At 45.5% G+C, this 19,554-nt stretch overlaps 1 protein-coding gene across 1 annotated transcript in view; it reads left to right on the plus strand.

Annotated features, from left to right (window-relative positions):
• Positions 1–4,979: 4,979 nt before the first annotated feature.
• Positions 4,980–19,554, plus strand: part of LOC147747067 (von Willebrand factor C domain-containing protein 2-like) — a 73,747-nt gene continuing 59,172 nt past the window's right edge. The window contains exons 1-2 of the mRNA XM_086936134.1: positions 4,980–6,327; positions 8,471–8,810. Of these exons, the coding sequence (XP_086792260.1) occupies positions 8,478–8,810 (333 nt within the window). The 5' untranslated portion in view covers positions 4,980–6,327; positions 8,471–8,477. The remainder of the gene's footprint in view (positions 6,328–8,470; positions 8,811–19,554) is intronic.

The raw sequence follows: 19,554 nt of genomic DNA on the forward strand, positions 1-19,554 counted from the left end.
CTATAAACAAGCATTTGCAATGCAATAGGTCTCGCATTACGAAAGTTTGAGCTATTAGTATTGTAAATGACAAATTTTTAATTTATGTTTTGTTTTTGAAAATAGCGAAATTAATAGCTTTGTCATTTACAATGCCAATAGTTATAACTTTTGCAAATGTGACACCTATAGCATTTGTAATGCAATATGTGTTGTATTTACGTGACTTACATGTATTGATATTACAAATAACAATGAATATACATTTTTTTTAATAATTAATACTTAAATGTAAGTTATTGTAATTTATAATGGCTATGCTATGCTATGTCTGTTGTGCTTGGTATGCTATGCTATGTTTTGCTATGCTATTATATGTTTTGCTATGCTATGTTTTGTTGTGTTTTGTTAAGCTATGCTATAATTTGGTGTGTTTTGCTATGTTTTGTTATGCTATGTGTTGTTTTGTTATGCTGGTTTTTTATGTTATGCTATGTTTTGTTATGCTATGCTATGTTTTGTTATGCTATGCTATGTTTTGTTTTGCTATCCTATGCTTTGTTTTGTTATGCTATGTTTAGTTTTGCTATCCTATGCTTTGTTTTGTTATGCTATGCTATGTTTTGTTGTGTTTTGCTATGCTATGCTTATTATGCTATGCTATGTTTTGTTATGCTATGCTATGTTTTGCTGCGTTTTATTATGCTATACTTTGTTTTGCTATGCTATGTTTTGTTATGCTATGTTTTGTTATGCTATGCTTTGTTATGCTTTAGTTTGTTATTCCATGCTATGTTTTGTTGTGTTTTGTTGTACTATGCTATGTTTTGCTATGCTTTGCTATGCTATGTGTTGTTATGTATGCTATATTTTGTTGTGTTTTGTTATGCTATGCTATGTTTTGTTGTGTTTGGCTATGTTTTGTTATGCTATGTTTTGTTATGCTATGCTTTGTTTTGTTATGTTATGCTATGTTTTGTTATCTTATGCTATGTTTTGGTCTGCTATGTTTTGTTGTGTTTTGTTATGCTATGCTATGCTATGTTTTGGTATACTATGCTATGTTTTGTTTTGCTATGCTTTGTTATGTTATGCTATGCTTTGTTTTGTTGTGTTTTGTTATGCTATGCTTTGTTGTGTTTTGCTTCGTTATGTTTTGTTTTGTTATGCTATGTTTTGTTTTGCTATCCTATGCTTTGTTTTGTTATGCTATGCTATGTTTTGCTATCCTATGTTGTTTTTGTTATGCTATGTTTTGTTATGCTATGCTGGTGAGGGTGTGTGAGGGTGAGTGAGGGTGAGTGAGGGTGTGTGAGGGTGAGGTTGTGTGAGGGTGAGGGTTGTGAGGGGGTGTGAGGGTGAGAGGGTTGTGAGGGAGAGGGGGTGTGAGGATGAGGGGGTGAGGGTGAGTGAGGGGGTGTGAGGGTGAGTGAGGGGTTGTGAGGGTGAGTGAGGGGGTGTGAGGGTGAGTGAGGGGGTGTGAGGGTGAGAGGGTGTGACAGTGTGTGAAGGTGAGTGTGTGTGAGGGTGTGTGAGGGTGAGGGGGTGTGAGGGTGAGGGGTGTGAGAGTGAGGGGGGTGAGGTTGTGTGAGGGTGTGAGGGTGAGGAGGGTGTGAGGGTGAGTGAGGGTGTGTGAGGGTGAGAGAGTGTGATGGTGTGTGAGGGTGAGGGAGTGTGAGGGTGTGTGAGAGTGAGGGGTGTGAGGGAGTGTGAGAGTGAGAGTGAGGGGGAGTGAGGGGGAGTGAGGGGGTGTGAGGGTGAGAGGGTTGTGAGGGTGAGGGTGGTGTGGGTGTGAGGGTGGGTGAGGGGTGTGAGGGGAAGGGGGTGAGGGGTGTGAGGGTGAGGGGGTGTGAGGGTGAGGGTGTGAGGTTGAGTGAAGGTGTGTGAGGGGGTGAGGGGGTGAGGGGGTGTGAGGGTGAGGGGTATGAGGGTGAGGGTGTGTATGTGAGGATGAGGGGTGAGGGTGTGTGAGGGTGTGAGGGTGTGTGAGGGTGAGGGTGAGTGGCTGTGTGAGAGTGAGAGGGTGAGAGGGTGTAAGAGGGTGTGTGAGGGTGAGAGGGTGGGGGAGGGTGAGGGTGAGGGAGGAGTTAAAACTCCCACTGGGAGGAAAAAGACAAGCAAGGATTCCTCTTTTAAACTTGACACAAAACAGAACTATCGGCTAATATTGATTGTGATTATGAGGTAAAAGGAAGGTGTTTATTCATATAGAACGTTATTGGCATTTCCTGGAATTCCTATAGCATCTAGCACTTGTTGGCTGTCATATAAACTGGTGCACCTTTTTACTGCTCTTATCACCTGATTTTAATACTACAAAGTTCTAACAACTAAGTAGATCAGATTCTTCCTGTGTAAAGGAGGGTAATGTCCACCTAAGATTTCGTGAATTCTGGTACGTTAGATTTTCCAGTTTGCAGATACAGCTGGTGTATTTTTGCAGATTGGGTGATATGTTCATGTCTGTTGACAGTTACAACATTTCTTGTAACTGCTTTCTGTTTTTTTTGCAAGCAGTAAGTTTGGATTTTGTTATAATACTGGAGTTCTCAATGTTGGTGCCCATGATAGTTCCATCAAAGGTGATTCAATGTTCTTGTTCTAAAAAAAAAAGCCTGGAATCTCCCAAGGAACAAAAGTCTACAACAGGAAATAGTTCATCAGAAATTATGTGACGCATGTATAGTTGCATGTGTCAAAATCGCCAGTGAGATTATGCACTCAATCACACAAACATTAACACAGATGCTCCGTGCACATTAAGGGACTGCAATGTACGAATAATCATGTGATATGAAAAACAAATTGTATAAAGTGTGTCTACTGTTAAAGGCGGAGAAAGCGCAAGATAAATGTCATTAAATGAAACAATGAAAAGCAGCAGAGACACAAGTATCTATAATATCACTTTCAACTGTGATTAAACAAACATATGCCCCTTTTTTTGTTTGACGTACTTTGGATGGAAGCCCTGGAGCGATAGCGCTTGAGGCCGTGCGGGGAGGACGAGGCTCGGGGACGGGCAGGAGGCTGAAGCTTTTCACAATAAAACATGGCCGCTAGATGGCAGTGAGTATACACCACATTAAACAAGCATGCAGTCAGGCTGATACAAGGAAGCCTCTCTGAGCAGTGAAAAACAAGCTCTCGGCATTGCGTGGGGGGACGGGGAGCGGAGCGGATTCCTTTGAAGTCTGATGGGGGAGCGGGAGAGCGGACCCTTTGAAGTCTGATGCCCAGGCTCACAAGCTGATAACAAATGGTGTGTGATGTGATGTGCACGCGCCTGGCTCACATGAACCGTATGGAATCCGCTGTTTGGGGAGACTTTTTGGATGCCTCACTATAATCGCCTACCATCCCTACGGGATGGAATAGACGAGACCTAAAAAACGAAATGTATGACAGAGAGAAGCTATGGATTGATGAGATGCAATGGTGGAGAGTGGTAGTAAGGGAATTCATGGGGAAGGAGGATATGGGGGAAGGAGTGCCAAAAAAGACTGTTGTAACTGCTTCCACCAGCACTCAACCGGCCCTGGCTGGGATTCTTTGCCCCACCGAAGTTCAGGTCTAGTTGCGTCCTTGGATTGTGTAACAATTGAAGTACCTATGTAGGATTTACTATACACGTGATAGGCTGCTGAAGATGAGGGTGGTGCCTTCCGCAGATTGTCTACAATGTTTCCCTCAACGGGGAGACTACTCTTTGGGCCTGTGGGAGGCTGGCCCCACCGGGAAGGGGTATGTGCATGCTTGGGGTGGGTACTGCGTTGGTATCTCCCCAGAGACCCAAAAGTTGTCTATTTGCACATTACGATGGACATCCACAGTAATAGATGCAAGCTAGCTCTACTGTGGTTCGGGCTTGTCGTGGCCAAAAGGCACATTGCTAAATCATGGAAAGATGCAGAGCCCCCATCACTGGAGGGATGGAAAAGAGGCGCAGATCGATGCATGAACTTAGAGATGCCGATATATGCAGACAGAGGGTGTCCAAGAAGCCAATGCAGAGGCATCCCTCTTGAGCCCTACCGAGGACTGGGCAGGATGAATGAGAGAGAAATTATGGGGCCCGATTCACAGAATGAATTAAGACTTAATCCTAAACTTACTACTATTTTGGTATTCGCAGAATGTACTTACTACTTTTGGCATTCACAGAAGTTAGGATTCTGTCTTAAGTTTGTCTGAAGACAGACTTAAGACAAAATCCTAACTTAAGTCTGTTTTAAGTCTGTCTTAAGTCTGTCTTAAATGTGTCTTACAACAAAATCCTAACTTCGTGAATACCAAAAGTAGTAAGTTCATTCTGTGAATGCCAAAAGTAGTAAGTGCATTCTGTGAATGCCAAAATAGTAGTACGTTTAGGAGTGAGTCTTAAGTTCATTCTGTGAATCGGGCCCATGGATTTTGGCACACAAAGTGGTCGGTAACATGGTTGGGGATTTACACTACCCAGGAGGTGGTTAAAATGAAATATTAAGGAGAGTCGCAATATGTACTTTCTGTTTGTTTGCTTTTCTTGCCTAAAAACTCGATCAAATGGTTTATTTAAAAATAAAGGAGCTGCAATTCTTTCTGACCCTAACATGCCCCTCTTTCTGATCTGGACATGCCCTCTGACTGACCCTGACATGCCCATGGTGGGCGCGAACAGGTCATGTCCTCCCTCTTCCTGGCCTGGGCATGCACGTGCAGGAGGTGAGCCAGACGGACTGCTGTAAGTGGAACCCGCAGCCTGGCTCCCGTTCTGCTGTTTTAGGAGCGGGAGTCCCTCTCTAGAGCCCTGGAGGGAGGCGGAGGGGAGCGAGCTCCAGAGATCACATGCTGAAGTGCAGACAGAGAGAGGGGAGGAGGGGAGACCTCGACTGTAAGAGGAGATCCCAGCGCGCGCTCCGTCTGCTGAGCTCTGCACTTGGGCTCTGGTCAAAGACAGCCAGACACACACAAACACACGCACACACCCTGGCCAAGGGCGCTGCGCCCCTACACCCCGCGCACCAGAACAGAGCCTGGCCAAGGGCGCTACGCTCCAGCACCCCGCGCACCAGAGCCTCTCTGCTGGCCAAGGGCGCTGCGCCCCTACACACCGCGCACCGGAGCCTAGCCCAGGGCGCTGCGCCTCAGCAGTGCACCCCGCGCATCGGAGCCTCTGTCAGACACGCATCCTGGCCAAGGGCGCTGCGCACCGAAGCCCGGCCAAGGGCGCTGCGCTTCAGCACTGCGAGCCCCGGAGCCTCTGCCGCTGTCAGACGCACGCACCCTGGCCGGTGTAGCTTTTCACCAGCACCCCGCGCACCGTAGCCCGACCAAGGGCGCTGAGCACCAGCACCCCGCGTACCGGAGCCCAGCCAGGGGCGCTGAGCACTAGCACCCCGCGCACCGAAGCCTGGCAAAGAGCGCTGCGCACCAGCACCCGTCACACCGGAGCCCGCACGGGCAAGGACGCTGCGCCCCAGCACCCCGAGCACCAGAGCCTGGCAAAGAGCGCTGCGCTACAGTACTCCGAGCACCGGAACCTCCTGTCAGACGCACACACCTGGCCAAGAGCGCAACAGCATCCCGCTTGGACCAGAGCCTGGCCAAAGTGCGCTGCGCACCAGCCCCCCGCGCACTGTCAGTCTTGGGAAAACATCCTAATTGAACCTACCGGAGCAGGGAGAGAGAAGGGGCAGCGCCAGCGCCCGACACCTGGGGGAGCTCCGCCCCTTTGCCCTAAAAACCCACCCCTTCTGCTCTCGGGTTCGGGGAGGCAGCAGTCCGAACCCGGGTTTAATCCACTGCGCTCCGAAGAGACTTGTTATTTGCCGAGTTTCCTGTGCACGAGGATTTACCTCAGAGACGAATGTATGGACTACTTAATGGAACCGCGAACAACCTCAAGCATTTCTCTACTAAGTCACAGTGAACTTTCCAAAAACTAAAAGCACTTGCGAACAGCCCTGAAGAATTACCGCACTTTTTACCACACCTGGAAAATAACAGCATCTTGATCACTTCTCAATAATTCCCGCATCTTTGATGTCCCGTGGAGGATTTGACGCACTCTTGAATTACCGCCCGTTTGGCCACTCCAGGGGGCCCGCCTGAAGAGCTGCCATCCTTTTGATCACTACTGAATATTTCCCGCACCTTTGGTGACTCCTGGAGGATTTGACGCACTCGGGGGCGCCCTCAAGAACTTGAGAACAGGTTGACAGGCTTGAGTCCGCCCTGAGCTACAAGTGTTTCGTCACTCCATAGCGCGCGGACTTTGCGTCATTTTGGCACTTTGAATGCGTCACTGGCCGTCGAGAACCACAAGAGCGTGAGTGAACCCGCCTCGCTTTGGCCACTTCCTCTACTGTGAGTATACGCTCCCCCCACCCTACAACCTCTCCACGAGCCATCTGTATCTTCTGTCTGGCCATAAAACATGCCATGGCATGGCCTTAGAATACACCGCGCATGCGCTGGGGTGGCCCATTTCTGGCACACATGTTCCATGTACGCATGCATCATGGATAGATCATTTTGAAGCAAGGTATGTGTGGGCCCGCCCATTCCACACGTACCACTATTGTGACAGACCATACAGAACATATCTGGGGTTACCCATTCCAATGTAAGCGGGCGGGGACCAGCGATCATACCAAGAGGCACGCATGGGCTGGTAGTTCAATACATGTGATTACATGTGATCATATATTTTATGCATACATGTGTTAGGGCTTGGTCATTTCATGTAAATATTTATGTGAGACAACCGTTCTTGGCGTTACACACGTCCATTCTGTACATACACTTTGGACCCGCGTTAAAAACATATGTTCCACATATATCAAGCAACACCCTTCACTCCCATGCATTTTCAAGGATTTGCCCATTCCAATGTATGAAACATTCCTGTAGGAACTGGCCTGCGTTTCAGGGTTACTAGTTCCATATGTCTATATATGCACATGCATTCCATACATTCCTATATGCCATTTCCTATTCCATGCATATACATGAGGGATCACACCCTCTCTACTCACATATATGTGCTTAGCAATAACTCACAATTAAAAAACACCATCTGCTGTGTTCCTTGTACATCCAGCCTTCAGGCAGCTATAGAGCTGTCAAGTAAACCCTTGTGATTAATGTTCCTGTTAGAAATAGAGATCAGAGTAGTGTCTAATGACATAAAGTAGCACGAAGGGTTAATATTTATTTATTTTTATTTATACATTTTTATTTAGCACCGACTAGATCCCGAAGGATATCAGAGCGCTTTATAGTTATAGGGAAAGGTAACAATCAGATCATGAGTCAAACATGGGTAGTAAAAAAATTATAAGATCAAATAGTTCACGCATAACACTTCAATTATAAGTCCAGAGAGGACAAGGAGGGAGCTATATGATGTAGCGTGGTGATATAAGGGTAGTAAGTGAATGATCGTAAACAGGAATAATAGTCAATACTATAGTAAAATCTAAACATGAATTATATGGGGCTTCTGCTAAGCATTGAATCAAGTGGTAGGCGACTAATGAAACATTTACAATCCTGGGTGAGCGCGCAAAGGGGAAGAAGATGTAACATAATAATTTGAGGGGAGCAAAACACAAAAATCATGCACAGGAGAATAAACACTACCAAATAATCATATACATGGATGAATCATACTATACAATGTCCGATGCCTTTCGGGTAGAAAATAAAGTACAAGAAAGGTATATACATTGTCCCTCCTATTAGTAAGAACTTCTTCATAAGGATTTTTTTTGCTTCCAATTTGAAAGCAGCCTTGGAAGAGATCCTCTGAATTTCGGGTGGAAGAGAGTTCCAGATTTTAGGAGCAGATCCCGAGAAAGCTTGGTGGCAAGTTCTTTTTTTTGCTGTAAAGAAGTTGAAATCATACTGTGCAGATCACAGATGTGCACTTTGTATGGCTAGCTGAGTGGGTTACTGCTTTTGTCACAGAGATTCTTGTGTTACTACAGTACACAAGATACATTTGTAATATAGAACAGGGACTGTTACAAACTGACATCAAAGAGCTACATGCAAATTGCATAAAATAGTGAAAATATTCAGGTTTTTTCCCCAGTCTTTCATTATCTATTCCTAATGTTGCTAATAAGTGTTGGTTTGGGTCGATACACATTCTTATTAGTAAAGTCAGCCTTTACCAGTGCTTTAACCCCTTTGCTGCGGCGGGAATTCCGCGGCAGCGCTAAGGGGGCGGGGGGGGTCGAGCAGTGCTCGCATGCTCGTGACGGAGCCGCTCCTGGTTGTTGCACCGGGCACCACCAGATCTAAAGCAAGCACTGACTAGCAGTGGTAATGTGGAGAACTGCAGAAAGTTTGCCAGAGACGTTTCATTGGGAGCCATTTGTTTTAACTGGCATGTCAGAAGTACAAGTACAGTGTGTTCCTTCAAGCCCAGTTGCTTACATCCTTTACATGTGTTACACGCATCACTCAGCAGCCAATGATTCATTGTCCCTTCGTTTTTCAGGCCCAACATGAGCTCTTCAGCGCGGGGCGTCTGGGTGCTGGCCGCTCTGCTGAGTCTACTGACCAGGGGCCTGCACGGCCTCTCGCTGGTCGCCCAGGTGAACACCTGTGAGGCCAACGGCAGCATTTACTACGTGGGCGAGTGGTACTTCCTGGACTCGGACCACTGCACCCAGTGCGAGTGCACCGTCGAGGGAGCGGCCTGCGCGCGCACCGAGTGCACCGCCCTGCCCCCGGCCTGCATGCACGTCAGCCACTACCCTTCTGACTGCTGCCCCCGCTGCGAGAAGATCGGCTGCGAGTACCGGGGCGAAGTCTACGAGCTGGGCGAGCACTTCCAGGTAAGGCCCGCAGTGCTTAAATTGAGGCGGTGGTTGCCGGTTGGGGCCACCTGCACTCATTGTTGGGGACCAGCACAGCACTTAGTTTGCCTCTTTGAACGTTTATCAAGAACAAGATAAAGAACAAGCATTGACAAAGCCAATAGGCTCGGCAATCCAGGAGCTATTGGTGTTGTTAATGGCAATGTATTTTAGCGATGTGTTATGGAGTGGAGTGGATGTATGTGGTGCGCAGTGGAATTATGTGGGTTGGATTGGAATGGTTTGTGGAATTGTGTAGTGTTGAGTGGAGTTATGTGTAATGGAATCACAGGCGCAACTAGAACCTAGTTTCGGTGGAGGGACTACTAAAAATTCCAGGGGGGGGCTAATTCTTCCAGCAATAGGCAGAGTGGAGATGAAGGGGTGGCAAAACAGCAAAGCCTCGTTAACATGTAAATGGTCTTTTTTTAGAGATGTGTGAAGTACAGGTGCAGCTGTGATAATCACAAAAACAGTTTGTGTGTGTGCCTGGAAAGCTGTCTCAGCCCAGGCTTACATACACGATAGGGGGGATTGGGTCACCGGGGGGGTGGGGGGGTGGGGGATTAGCCCTTTGAGCCCTATGGGCATTACACGCCTGAGTGGAATTATGTGGCATGGTGTGCAGTGGAAATATTTGGATAGTAATTATGTGCTATTGTGTGTACTGGAATTATGTGGAGTGGTATTATGTGTCTTTTGAGAGCAACGATGTAGCTCTCAAACATGAGACGAGACGTTGGAATGTTCAATCTGTGGGCTTCAGCCCACCTATGGGTGGGCTGAAGCCCACAGATTGAACATGACACGTCTCGTCTGTCTAGCTGAGCCCTAAAAAAAGGAATTGTGGTACAATGCTTTCTATATCAATCTGAACTACATTCCAAATCCTTGTCTCAAAACGTGACCATAGTTGGTGATGCCTCACCGATGGTGCAACTGTTCAAGTCTACAGAATCCCATAGATGAAAATGTTAACAACACAAGCAGTCTGATGCAATTTTCATCACATTTTCCATGCAGGTGCAAGTTTCTGGTGACATCCTAGTTTGTACACAGATAGATAACTGGGTTATACAAATATTGCAATCAGAGCTGACTAGATGAGCCATGAGTTACATATGCATTCGATGCTTAATTTGAGTCTGTGGCTTAAGGTGCTCGGCACAGGCATTTAATTGTAAACACTAATACTTATGACAGTCTGCCACATGGTGGTGCTCAGTGTAATTTAGAGATGATTAGAACAACTGCTGTTTATTAATGCAATATACATTTAGAGCGTAAATTCCTACCACCTAAGCATAGCTTTGGGGGCCTGGAGTAGCATGAACTATCACACTTGTAGGTGTGGTATGGGAAGGTATGGTCATTGGCAGCGGTGGCAGGGGCAATGGGTGGTTAAAGCTGCAGTGTTGAGGGCACTGGCACATATTGTTTGACAAATTAAACACTGTATGCATTATATGGAGAAAAAAACCTAAGTGGTGTAACGGAATAAATAACACATCCAACAATCAACTATGCATACCAAATTGGTGGGAACAAAAACGCAAAACAGGACTTGTGCTATGAGGAACACAGAATATAATATTAGCTTTCCGGTTATAACCATCACAATATCTTTGGCACTGTAGACCACTGGATAGTAAAAGGCAGGCGGCACTTAATAGAAATGCAGTCAGGTTAAAATCCTTATAAGGAAACATCACGCGAGCATCGCGCATCAATGTTGATTAGAATCTGTTAGTATCTGGAAACGGGTTGCTTTATTTCGCAATACCTGAATAGCTGTTATTTCTTTTGCACATAAACACTCTGGGGCTTACTTACAAGCCCCTTGTGCCACTTTTGCGTCATTTTTAACATGGGAAAAGTGACATATGGGTGTTCAGCTGCATTTATGTCACCAGTTCTCACCACCTCTCAACTGGTCCACAGAACTGGCGCTCATTCTTTCTGTGTGGTTTTCAAACAACAAGTCCGAGATGGCATATATAGAGGCAATATAGATTTAGTTGTGAAATGATAACCCATAAAAACTGCGGTATCGCCTGTCTACTTTAAAATGACTGCGTGATTTAATGACTCCCACTGAGGGAGGGTGTTCGGGTATGAGGGAGGAGGGTTGGGTTGAGGAGGGTAAGTTGGGTTTCTGTTAGGAAGGAAGTACCAGTCTAAAGTTTCTTTTGTCTAGTGCTTAAATTCACCAAAAGACAATAAAAACAAATAAAACTAAAAGGCCCAAGTGATGCTTAGTGTACTGCAGTACCTTGACCTGAGCCCTTGCATTGAGGGGTTCAGGATGGGCGGAGTTATGGCCAGAGCTGCCGACTACGGTACTGAGAAACATGGTTCGAGTTTTGGCGCCAGCACAACATCCTGTGATTTTGGGCAAATCCCTTAATGTCTCTGTTCCAACAAACAGGATCGTGTCCTGGTGTAAAGCAACTGGTGTGCACATAAAGCGCTCTATTTGATTCATGTGGTGTTTGTGCTATATAAAATGGCATTGGAAAAAACTAAAACTAAAAAGAGAGGTACTTAGTGTACTGCAGTACCTTGACCCGAGCCCTTGCAGTCGGAGGTTCAGGGGGGGCGGAGTTATGGCCAGAGCTGCCGACTATGGTGCTGAGAAACCAGGTTTGAGTTTCGGCATCAGTACATCATCCTGTGATCTTGGGCAAATCACGTAATCTCCCTGTTCCTACAAAAAGGAACGTGTCCTTGTGTGAAGTAGCTGGCGCTCATGTAAAGCACTCTAATGCATTCGGGTGGTGTTTGCGCTATACAAAACTGTATTTTAAATTAACAGCGATACTTAGTGTACTGCAGACTTTGACCCGAGCCCTTGCAGTAGGAGGTTCAGGATGGGCAGAGTTACCAACACATTCCATTTGGGAGGATGCATGGTGAAATGAGGCAGTCAACACGTCTTTTTAAGAAAATAAAACAGCTTAACTGGCAGAGGAACTAAGATAAACAAAAAAAGTAGTCCCAAAGCAATGCCCTACAATTTCCGCTGCGTACACTGACAGTTGGGCAGATCGCTCGGGCAGGGCTAAACACGGAAGAGGCATGACGTATGCATGCCCGTGACAAAGAGGGGGAAGGCAAAATGGAGCGACGATGGTGCCAGCAAATGGGAAGCCACTGGGCGGGTTGTAACCCACGATGTAGATACAGCATATCTTGTTTCTCGACAGGGCATGCACGCCGTCTAGAGCCAAAACCTAAAAACACACAAAGGTGAAATTAGGGAGAGCAAGAAGATGAAGCAGAGACTTGCAGGAGTAAGATAAAGGCATGGGGAGTGTCTGAGAGTGGATCGAAGCAACCTAAGGTTAAGTCAGGACAACGCACCCTTGGTATGCAGCAAGCTAGCATCCAATAGCGCAGGCTGAAGACTTCTAAGCAGAGCTTTAGGCACTGGCTGTCACTCTTTTACACATTAAGAACTGGGTGAGGCCGCATCTGACTTAGATGGGTCATGGTGACCATAGAGTGACCCTCTTTCTGCTAATGCGAGTAGACAACCTCTCGCCTCAACATTCACAGTGCCTGTAGAACAGTGTTACAATGCATGTCATACAATATTACATAGCGGCACAGTATTTATTGTACACTTTTACAATACATATGACACAGTATTTATTACAAGGCATACAGAAAACTATTACAAAGCATGTGATACAGTATTAAAATACATGTGGGACAGCATTACATGGCTCCACAGTATTATATGGCTGGGCAGTTTCATAAGGCACATGATACAGTATTATAATGCACGCAGTGCAGTATTACAAGCCATGAGATAACGTGTTAGAATGCATGTGGCACAGTGTTATATGGCACCAAAGTATTCCATTGCTATGCAGTTTTATAATCAGGGCCACTGGAATTATGTAATTGTGTGGCCACAGCGATTTTCATATAATTGTAGATTTGCCACATTTGCCTCATAATCCATCATCTGCCACATAATCTCCAGATTTTAACAAGAACATTTATTTCTAGCTCTAATGGTTCAAAAGTTACTAAAAATGTAGTGGCACGTGATGCCGTTCAGTGGAAGACCCTTTGCAAAGAATGACTGATCACCTTGCGGTGCCTTATAGCTAGATTTGTGTTTTAAACTGGTACTAATGAAGTGCTACCAATGCCCAGACAGTGTTAAGCAGTTTAAAAAATGACATGACAATGAAATACTACTTATTAGGTATCAAGGGGAGAGAGAGGAACAGCAAGGCTAGTTCACTTCCCCTGAAATATATGTATGATTAATGGGAACTAGCCTCAAAGGGCATAGGGATAGTGTGTTTGTACTGAAGAAAGAAATATTATTTCTTTTGAATGCCCTCACTCACCAACTTAGTTGGTGGCATGCTTCATCATCGGGCTCCCCCCGGTGACACCGAATGTGTCCCGGGTGTGCTTCAACGCCTGTTTACAGCAGAGCTGGTTTTGTGGTGAATGAGTGTGCAGTGACAGCGTGTGAGTGTGAATTAGAAACTGTCCTTGGGTCCCAATTCCTATACTAGATTATTTTATTAGTGGGCCCTTGGAAGTGTTAAAAACAAGGCAATGGATGTGTTGTGGAGTTATCTATGGTCTCTCACATCCTGTGTGGTCAACATGTTTCAGCCAGGCCTTGTTAATGAGCTGGCTTTCTTCAGGACCTACGATTGTGCGAAGTGCTCGTGAAGTGATTTAAAAAAAAGGCAGGGTCAGGAATTGAGTGTAAGTGACACTCAATGTGTTGCACTTGCTAAGGTGCAATATCGGTAAGAGGGTGCTTCCCTCTGTGCTTTGTACCTGTAAAAAGAAAGGACATAAAACAATACAAACAAAAACATAATGAATGGAAATTAGCATCCCAGAATGAACATGTATCTTATGTGCTTTAATGCGGTTGTGTCCGTGTAGTAAACTTAATGCTAAAATAGTGGCGCGGTACGGACTGTGACGAGGTAGTTGGTCGGCAGTAAAAGTTATATGTGCATATAATCAATAGCGGAATCACGCCATGCTGCCGAATTGGTGGCGGACAGTTAAAAGATTATAAATGCTTACTCTTGAGATTTTCAGAGCAAAACTTCATGAGTATCCGGCACTGGGGTCAGCTTAGAAACGCCTTCTATTAAGTTACTGAGGAGACATACAAAAAGGTGAGTGAAGTCGACTAGAGATCAAATAGAGGATCTCCCGTGGCCTCGAGAGTCAGCAAGTCCTTACAGTCCCTACTTACTTGGGTGAAGCTCGGTCCCCGCGTCAGCACCTCCTTGGTATGCATCAGATCTCTGTGGATGTTCACCCTCTGTGTGCTCAGGCTGAAATACTCCCCACCATGTGCTAGCTGGAACCACTTCCTCAATTGTGTGAGTAGCGTCTGCAGTGGGACAAGAGGGGTAGACACAGAGGAAAGACTAGGCCCTCACTGTGTAGGTAGACATAGAGGAAAGACTTCTCTGTGTGTAGCACATAGACATAGAGGAAAGACTAGGCCCTCACTGTGTAGGTAGACATAGAGAAAATACCTCACTATGTGCAGTGCTATTTTCTTCAGTTCAGGAACAATAAAGATTGGGTTATGAATGTAAAAGGTAGAAATTATCGCTTCAGATTATGATAATATAATTGGGGAGCGTGCACCTGTATATTGGGAGCCGGGTAAATGATATATATGCCCAAATCGCACAGAAAATGGGTATTTGTTAAAAAAAAGATTTGTCACTTTTTACTGAGACTATGCTGCGCACTTCACAGTGTATTAGGATCTGTCAAATTTAGGGATTAGAGCAGCGCGTGGGCAACAGGTATCGTACCATCCAGGTAAACTGTGTTCAGCACGACCTGGTGAGAACCTCAGTCATTAGTATATTTGGGCACAAGAATTCAGACTGTGCCAGGGGATATTGTCGTTCAACCCCTGTAGGTGGGTGGACAGGCAGAAAATCCAACGTTGTTCTTTTTTTTTGCAAGAATTTGCTGTTGTTAATGCTATGACACTCAATATACTCCACTACAGTCCAGGACATGTCATTAGCTGTATGTCATATTTGGAGGTAATGGTCCGTTGGTTTGCAAATTTTTTTTTGCACCTGATGGTACTACGGTGCTCCACTGACTTTACGCGTAGTCATACCAATATAGTGTAGTCCACATGGATATTCGATCAGGTAAACTACATTGGATGAGTTGCAATTCGTATGTTTTATTTGTCGCCATATTTTTCGGGGTTCCAGATCAAGAGTCTTTGTGGGGCGTGTCAAGTGGCAGATGCTACAATCGCCACATGGGTAGTGCCCGGCCGCCTCAGGGAGGCCCCAGGCATTGAGTACCAAATTTGTAGTGATTTTTTTGGTCACTTTGGGTCTCGTGGAGACTAATCAGTATTTGAGGCTGCTGGCTTTTTTGTACGCAAAAAGCTGTTGGTCCCAGCTCCTTTTCCCAGTATTTAGGATTCGTCAGTTCTTTCTGATTATTTTAGACACCATGTTCGATGCCTCATTATAAGTGGTGGCACATGTCAAGGAAGCGGTTTCCTCCCGTGTGTTATCTTCCAGGACAGCATCTCTATTCTGATTACCGGCCCGGTTTCTGGTGTTTTGGAATATTTTGTCGGGATATACCCGCTCACGTAATTTTGTGGCCAGCTGCATTGATTAATTTTGTTAGTTTGATACATTGCTACAATTTCTACGTATATGTAGAAATTGGCCAAAGGGAGGCTCTCCTTGAGGGCCCGGGGATGGAAGCTCCCGAATTGTAGCAGTGAATTTCTGGCCGTGGGTTTGTAGTATGTTGTGGTTTTTAGGAAAGGAATGCAAAAGACACACAATTGCTGGACGGAATGCAGAACATATCAAAACATTCACCCCCAGTCAAGAGATCCGGGTTAAATCCATCATTCTTTTGCTCACCATGCCACCCCAGTTTAGACCTGGCCATATGCAAATCAGTCTTGACCCTGTGCCTCTTGGAAACAGTCCAGCCTGAACTGCCAACCCAGGTCCTCCCTGGACCAAAAACAAGCATCCTAGGACCAGTGTCTGGGTTTCACCCCTCTTCAGCCAGGATAGCTTGTTTCCAGTGGCACAGTGAGCTCAGGGAAGAAAAAAAACGATGGATTTAGACCCAGATCTCTGTACTGAGGTGAATGTATGACAGTGTTCTGCATTCTGTCCATCAATTGTTCTTTTTGCATTTGTCACCCCGAGTGGGACGGGTATGCCTAGACGTGGGTCTTGTGCTCACCATGCCACTGGAGTCAAGCTATCCTGGCTGATGAGGGCTGAGAACCCGAAACCGGTCCTAGGATGCTTGTTTCCAGTCCAGGGAGGAAACGGCCTGGCAGTTTGGGCTGGACTATTCCCATTTGGCGCAGGGTTAAGACTGATTTGCATATGGCTGGGTCCAAACTGGAATGGCACGGTGAGAAAAAAAACGATGGTTTAGGCCCAGATCTCTGTACCGGGGTGAATGTATGACATTGTTCTGCATTCTGTTCATCAATTGTTCTTTTTGCATTTGTCACCCTGAGTAGGACGGATATGCCTAGACGTGGGTCCCGTGCTCACCATGTCACTGGAGTCAAGCTATCCTGGCTGATGAGGGCTGAAAGCCAGAAACCGGTCCTAGGATGCTTGTTTCCAGTCCAGGGAGGACCTGGCCTGGCAGTTCGGGCTGAACTGTTCCCATTGAGCGCAGGGTTAAGACTGATTTGCATATGGCTGGGTCCAAACTGGAATGGCATGGTGAGTAAAAAAACAATGGATTTAGGCCCAGATCTCTGTACTGGGGTGAATGTATGACATTGTTCTGCATTCTGTCCATCAATTGTTCTTTTTGCATTTGTCACCCCGAGTGGGACGGGTATGCCTAGACGTGGGTCCTGTGCTCACCATGCCACTGGAGTCAAGATATCCTGGCTGATGAGGGCTGAAAGCCCTAACCCGGGCCTAGGATGCTTGTTTCCAGTCCAGGGAGGACCTGTCCTGGCAGTTCAGGTTAAACTGTTCCCATTGGTCGCAGAGTTAAGACTGATTTGCATATGGCTGGGTCCAAACTGGAATGGCATGGTGAGCATAAAAAGATGGTGAATGTATGACATTGTTCTGCATTCTGTCCATCAATAGTTCATTTTGCATGTTGTGGTTTTTAGCCTACCTGACTCTGCCTCAATGTTGAGGTCCAGAAAAGCAACGTTTGTGGGGCTTGCTGTGCTGGTAAATCGTAAGTATGGATCTCAGTCATTGAGCCAGGTGAGAAAGGTGTCATGTGACCCAGACCAGATCATGAGAGTCGATATATCGACCTCACAGATTGATGTTGTGAGAGTGAGGGTTGACAGTTGTTAGTATGTGTGTTTGTTCAAAATGGTGGACGTACAGACCTGCTACACTGGGGGCGAAGACTCTGACCATTGACGTACCATTGGTCTGAAGGTAAAATTCACCCTCAAACTCAAAATAGTTATCTTTTAGCGCCAATGTGGCACATTCCAGGATAAAGGCCCTAGGGGTGGTATACTCCCACTGGGTCTCCATCAGGATGTTGTTGAGCACTTGTAAGGTGGCATCTTGTGGTAGACTAATATAGAGGCTCTCTATAACTAGCCCCACTAAGATTTGTGAAGTGGGGTCAAACTCTTGGTCTTTTATGACATTGAGAAGATGTTTGGTATCTCTTATATATGTGGATGCTTTTTGTACCAGTGTATTTAAGAAGAAATGGCAGTACCAGGAGAGGGGTTCAGGGAGGCAACCAATCTCCGGAACGGTAGGCCTATCGGGTGGTGGTCTGGTCTCTTTGTGTATCTTATAGACGGTGTAGAAGTATGGTACCTTGGCAATGCAAAGGTAGTCTGCCTCCTGTTTGGAGATGTGTTGATTTTCTTCTGCATTTTCAATTAGAGATTTGATAGTTGGTTGTAGGTCATTTGTGGGATCATCTCTCAGGCGTCTGTAATTGGGAAAGTCACTAAGTAACCTTCTGCACTCCTCAGTGTAGTCCTTCTTGTTCTGAATTACAATTCCGACCCCTTTGTGGGCTGGTTTTATGGTTCAGTTTGGGTTGTCTTGTAGCTTGTGAACTATTTCACTTTCTTCCTTGTAAAGGTTATTGTAGGTCTTGGGTTGTTGCATCCTCTCGACTGCGTTGTAGACTGCTTGCTCAAACATGGTAAGTTCCACTGGAATGCTAGTTGGTGGTGGTAAGAACATCGAATTAAGTTTCAGGCCCGTTTCATTATTGCTGGTGTTAATGGTAGGTTCTGTGGCTGATTGCTTTTCAAAGAATGCTCTCAATTTAAATTTACGGGGGAATTCAGCCAATTCAGTGTGTAGTTGAAACTTGTCTTGCCGTGTGGTAGGTACAAAGGACAAATATTTCGCATAATCATCGATTTGCCACATTTGCCACATAATCCATCGTCTGTTGCATAATCTGCAGATTTTAACAGAAAAAAGTTTCGAGCTCAAACGGTTCAAAGATTACAATAAACACAGTAACACATGTTGCAGCACAGTGGAAGACCCTTTGCAAAGTTGGACTAGTCACCTTTCTGGTGCTTATTGCTATACTTGGGTCTTAAAGTAAAAATAGAGGTGCAAATAATGCCCAGACAGTGTTAACAAGTTTAAAATTGACAAAATAAGAAAGTAATTCTATCATAGAAAGTACCACATAATGCTGCATAATTTGCCTTTTATTACTGCATAATTTAGTCAAGTCTGTCGCATAATTTGGCACTCCACTGCTGCATAATTCCAGTGGCCCTTTCTATAAGTCAGCAAAGTAGGTTGAACAGCTTGTCTGCATGGTAATCGCCCTTTCACCATAAACTGTAAACCCTCGCACACCACTCTGTTAAATCTTTCAACCTGACCTTTACATCCATGTACCCATTTGTCCACTAGCTTGTCAATTCCTGGCCATCCGTAATACCCCTAAGCTGCCTTTTTGTAGGGGACATACCTAAATGTTCTTCATGTCCCAATGCGGAAATTCTGCCCCTCGAATCCACACCCCTGAATAATTTTATCTCCCCTCATCAACGTGCCATCATGCCTCATTCATTTGTCCTGTCATTAAGGTCGAAGTCAATCTTGAGCTTGTGTTCCTCCGGCCAACTCTTAAGCAGATAATTAAACGCAAAACACATCTGCACATCCTCACCCATCTGACTCTTCCAAACTTCCTTTGTCCTTTGCAGATATGCAGGACATCTAACCTGGACTTCTATGGGAATTCTATAACGCATATTAGCAAGCCCAATATTGCTCTTTTAGAGGCAGTTTCCTGACGCTAAAACGGTGATAATTTTAACGAGGTTGTTGCTAATATGCCCCTCAGATCTTCAATTGTAGAAGCCACCTCACACTCCTCAACATTATCCTCAAAACCATGGCCAGGGTCAAGTGCCAATCAACACATATAGTCTGCATGCATGCTGCTCCTGCCAGGTACATTCTCCACAACAAATTGATAAGATTGTAACTGAGCAGCTGAACGTGTCAAACGAGCCATCAGAGATCGTCCGTCAACTGGAGACAGTATGTGAACTACAGGTTTCTGGTCCATCCTGAGCACATATCGTGTGCCCTACAAAAATTGCCTAAAGTGCGGAGATGCCTGTGAGCATGCCAACAATTCTTGCTCAATTACGAAATAATTCCATCCATATACCCTCAAAGTCTGGGAGGCACAGGACACCACCCAC

This window comes from Lissotriton vulgaris, chromosome 1_1 (assembly GCF_964263255.1).
Source record: "Lissotriton vulgaris chromosome 1_1, aLisVul1.2, whole genome shotgun sequence".
Taxonomy (NCBI): domain Eukaryota; kingdom Metazoa; phylum Chordata; class Amphibia; order Caudata; family Salamandridae; genus Lissotriton; species Lissotriton vulgaris.